At 47.2% G+C, this 5,054-nt stretch overlaps 1 protein-coding gene across 1 annotated transcript; it reads left to right on the top strand.

Moving 5' to 3' along the window:
* Nucleotides 1-227: 227 nt before the first annotated feature.
* Nucleotides 228-551, top strand: LOC309682166 (uncharacterized protein; the record flags this gene model as incomplete). The annotated part of the gene is made up of 1 exon (XM_082496190.1): nucleotides 228-551. The coding sequence occupies one exon, from the start codon at nucleotides 228-230 to the stop codon at nucleotides 549-551; it is 324 nt and encodes a 107-aa protein (XP_082352316.1).
* Between the last annotated feature and the right edge of the window lie 4,503 nt (nucleotides 552-5,054).

Below are 5,054 nucleotides of genomic sequence, written 5' to 3'. Positions count from 1 at the left end.
GGGATCAGGATAATGAGCTCCAATTTTTTGTGAAAACTCAATTCCGGATGTCATTGTGTTCAGTACAAGATTTATAAGTGTCTTGTAGGAACTGAGCTGTGAAAATTCTGCCTTTCCCTCCAGCCTGTTGGTAGTCTTTTCTTATAATATTGATCGTGAAACTTGTAAGAGTTTGTGCCTTGTATTTATACTATTTCCTTGTGCTTCAGATCAACTGTCCCTGAAAAATGGTGCACTCATTAAGCCCATGCACTGATGGCAGTCCCTCCCCGTGCGGGGTGGCTGTGCCACAGCCCATCGCTGACAGCTGCAACGAGCCCTGTGTTCGGCAGTGTCCTGACTCCAGGGTGGTCATCTATCCTCCGCCGGTGGTTGTGACCTTCCCCGGACCGATTCTCAGCACCTTCCCGCAGCAGAGCGTCGTGGGATCTGCGGGAGCCCCTGAAGTTGGAGCTGGCTTCAGTGCTGCCCGTGCTCCTGGGGGCTCACATGTTTATGGTGGTGCCAGATGGGGACGAGGATACCCGATTGGAACCTGTAGACCATGCTAAACCTAGTGAGAGCTGCTGCGGAAAGAAGAACGTCCAGGAGATGACAAGCAGGATGTAGATACAGGGCTGAGCTCCAGGGCACAGCGTTGAGGGAGGGCTGAGCATTTGGGGCTGCCATTAAATGCACCTGTAGATGCTCAGATCTTCTGAAAAAGCTGTTTACATCCTTCTCAGATTACCCTTCCTGATTTTCTTTTTTGAATGCTTTCCTGTCTTTCTAAGTGCTCCAATCTCTATGCTATGGACTCTATTGCGAATTCCTTGGGGGCTTGCGGGGATCACTGTGGCAATGTAAAGGGTTCTGGTGTGATATCCATTTTATATCCCTTTGCAGGCTCTTTCTGTGGCTATTGAAGTATAAAAAAAGAGTTGTGGAGTCAACCAGTCTGTGCCGTATGCATCTTGCTGTGGTCAGGGCTGAGTATTAACCCAGAGCTGCAACAGGGGAAGCACCATCAGTTATTACATGAATCATCTTGCATCAGACCACAGGTTGTGGGCAATTTGTAATCTGTACTAGATAATCCTGCCTCTGTATGATCTGCTTCTTTCTCATTAAACATGACATTGCAACATGTTCTTGGCCTCTACGCGTGTGTGCATGTCTGTGTTCCCCTCTGCTCCTCCACATTCAGGTGCCTTTGTCCTGCTGCTCCGAGCTGATCCTATCACTCTGCTTCAGGACAATGATCTTCTCGGGAGATGTGGCAGTGGGTTGTGTGCGCATCTCCTTTCCATGGCAACCTCTATGCCGTAGCTGTGCCTTCATGAATCTGCTGGCCGCGTCTTTGCTTTCATCATTCCTGGTCTTGCTCGGCTCTGTGGAGCATTTTCCTCAATATTGGCTTTTCTGGTGCGGTGCGTGTTACCTGGTGTCCTCAGGCTCTACCTCCCCACCCGGCCAGTGACACAGTGCATCAGAGCAGAGGTGCACGGAGAGTTGGTATTGTTAAGAAGAGTCTGAAGCCAAGTGTTACACAAAAGCAGCTTTTTTTTTTTTTTTTGAGTGTAAAATTTAAATTTCTGGGTTTACTGCTTGGCTCAATGTTTTACAACGATGTGACCTGTGCCTGTGAAAATGGATGGTGGTTGTTCATTCATGGAATTCTGAATTTCTTCAGGAATACATCCATAATAAACGTTTGATAAGCTTTCCATGCTGCTGTATGTGTTTGAAATGTTATGTAGTGTATTACTACTTTCTTACAGAAACAGCGTAATTCAGTATCACAAGCTGACAGGAGAATGCTGGGTTATTTCATAGCAGCCACTCTTTGGAGAATTATTATCCTTATGCGTAAGGAAAACAAAGTTGACCAGGCATCGTAATAGTGTGTAATTTACTGTTGGCAAGCCTTAGACAAGGTGATTAAGCCAAATTCTCACTAACCACATAAATCCTTCCCTGCAAAAGAGAAATCCCCCAAACCTCAAAAGCCAGATGAAGGAAACTTTATTGTTATGCTAATGGAGTATTTGGAAAGGAACCGAAGTTTATTATTGAGGCCTCTCAAGTTGCACTTTCCATATAATAAGCTGAGACTTGCAGTTACTGACACTTGGTGTTTTGTGGTACAATGAGGAAATTCTGCTGGTGGATTTCTGTGGAACTGTTTATAACGCACCTTTTATTCATTTTGCTATAAAAGCTACTCATGTGAAATTCTCTGAGGCTTTCAGAGGACTAAAGACAGCAAGTATCTTCCTAAGAAGCTACCGATGTCTTTTTAAGATAGTAGAAGCATTTGTTAATGTCTCTTAGGTTCCTTATTGCATTATGGGATAAGAATATTCATCTGAATATGGTGAATTTTGAAATGCTGCTTGTTTCTCTTGTTGCCTCCAGTAAGGCCATTTTTTTTTTCCCTATACCATGGTCCACTTTCCTTTCTCTTAAAAGGTTTCATTGTAATATTGCACTCTCTAAGGAACATTTTGAAAAAATATTCTGATCCAGTTTGTGCATTAGTCAGGGGCCCGAGTTCTCGTTTGGGATAAGTTTACTCTTTAAAGATGATTCTCGCTCTTGCAGTGAATCTTTGTGCTGGAGGCATGTCCTGCAGCATGCCTCATGTGTGGGTTGCTCACAAGATGTATTTAAATTGGTAATTTCCCACATATATGCAGTAAATACATCCTGCTTCAGACTGGCATTCAGGAGTTTAAAATGAAATTACAGGAGTCAGTTTTCTGTTAGCTAAATTAGCCATCAGACATCTATTATGATAATATCTCATAGGCAGGCACAAAGTTCCTCTAATCATCCAACTTTTCTTAAGCCTTAGGGTGTAAAACCCTATGAAACAGGGAAAATGCTCTTCACACACCAGTGAACAGGTGTAGGAGAAACTTGGAGCTTCCTGAGATGTTAGGGTGGATCCATAGGAAATGAGCATGGGTGCTATTGATGCTTGGGAGGCCAGGGAGTGGTCTGCAGCCCAATTCTGCAATGGTTTGGGACTTCTTGAATAGGTAACAAAATGATCCAGTCCCTGTTTGGTAACTAAAGGGCGAGAGCCTTGGGGTAGGGGCACCTGGGGTGGGAAATTGGTTTCCCTCCCTGCGTGGTGGTTGGGCTCCAGCATTTGTGTAAGATAGACCTGAGATCCTGGGATGCCCGGAGTGGGGGGAGAGCAGGGGAGGGCTGAGGCTGCTTAGCGGGGGGGCAGCAGCGAGGGACATCGGGGCACCCTTGGTGCTGCGTGCACAGCTGGAGTTGCAGCTCGAGCAGTAGCATCTTCAGAGCAAAAAGGGAAGGGAGGTGGTGGCCAAGCAGCTCTGAGGCGGGGTGGCAGAGGGAGGTGACAGGTCTGGGAAGACTGAGGTTGGTGGGCAATTACAGCCTGGGGGGGAATGATCTCCAGGCATGGGGTGGTGATCGCATCTGCTGTGGGAAGCGATAGTGCCTCTGGTAATGACATGAACAGCATGTGGTGATGGGAAGAAACATAAATACTGTTGTGTTGGCAAATGTGGTCAGGGACCTGATGTTAAGATGGGGCTAAAGGACCCGGGGCAGGCTGACAATTTCACCCAAATCTTTGGCTTTCAGCATTTTATTCTGTCTCTCTTCCTGTGCATCTCTGTGTACGCCCTTCTGTGCTGTACATGGAAGTGGGAAAAGCCTTCTGTGCCGGAGGGCATCCAAGGGAGATAAGCTGAATTTATTGTGGTGGGAGACTCTACCATTTCTTATTGTTCTCCTTGGGGAACCCAGCCCTTTTTGCTGCTGACAGCAGCTAGCAGCAGGATTACAAAAGATGTCTTAATAGCTTTGCCAGTTTCAAAGGGTTGTACTGATTTACTACCGACGTGCCCTGCGAGGAGGCCAGGATGGAGGCTGCTGCCCTTACCCTCTTCCTGGGCTGTCCTGATCTGCCTCTGTCTCGTTCAAAGTAGGACACGAAGAGGTGAGCTCCGAGCAGTGAGGCAGCAGACCAGGGCCACCTCTTGGCTGTGGCTGCTCCTTCCCAGACAAGGAAATGGATCTGTAGGGCTCATCTTCTGCTATGGTCCAGTTCAAGCTCAAATGGTTTAAATGAAAGCAGTGACATGTATGTAAAGACATGAACTTTGGACTGACGGAATAGCATTTACAGCTCAGGGACTATTCTGCTAACCATCTCTGTTTTTCAGCCTATGACAGGCTGAGAGAGTAGGGTTTTTTTCAGCCTGGAGAAAAGAAGGCTCCAGGGAGACCTTGGAACCCCTTCCAGTATCTGAAAGGAGCCTACGAGAAAGCTGGAGAGCGACGTTTTGCAAGGGCATGTAGTGATAGGATGAGGGGTAATGGCTTCAAACTAGAAGAGGGGAGATTTAGATGAGATATCAGGAAGAAATTCTGGGCTGTGCGGGCGGTGAGCCCCTGGCGCAGGTTGCCCCGAGAAGCTGTGGCTGCCCCATCCCTGGAGGTGTTCAAGGCCAGGTTGGACGGGGCTTGGATCAACCTGGGCTGGTGGGAGGTGTCCCTGCCCAGGGCAGGGGGGTGGAATGAGATGGGCTTTAAAATTCCTTCCAACCCAAACCATTCTGTGATTCTGTGAAAGTGTTTCTCCAACCTGCTCTGCTAGTTATTTTCTTGACCCTTTCCTCCACTTTGCTCTGTCAGCTGAAAAACACAGAAATGCTTGTGTAGGTGGCCACCATGAGAAGACAAGGGGTAGCCATGCAGGGTATCTCTTGAAAATCAGCCCAGAGTTCCCCCTCTCACAGTCACTTCTGCAACAAGATTTTCGACTCCTGGTGCTGTCTTTGATGTATAACTGGGCTCGCACGGGATCCGTGCAGTTTTGTCTAGGCTGTGCTTGTTGAACCACCTCGTTCTGTGCCAGATTACAATCTTTAATATTTAATATAAATCTAAATCAAGACTACTCAGTCTCCTAAGGTGACATGGTAGAGGCTGACGGGAACTCCCTGAATAACCTGGCTGTTCAGTTTGCAAAGGAGATGAGCTCTCCAGCAGATGGTCACGGCTTGGTTGCCTGTGGTGTTTTCTCTTAG

The sequence above is a fragment of the Vanellus vanellus genome, assembly GCF_965231255.1.
Source record: "Vanellus vanellus genome assembly, chromosome: 27".
Taxonomy (NCBI): Eukaryota; Metazoa; Chordata; class Aves; order Charadriiformes; family Charadriidae; genus Vanellus; species Vanellus vanellus.
Note: the sequence above shows the minus strand (reverse complement) of the source record. Positions and strands in the feature narration are given on the sequence as shown.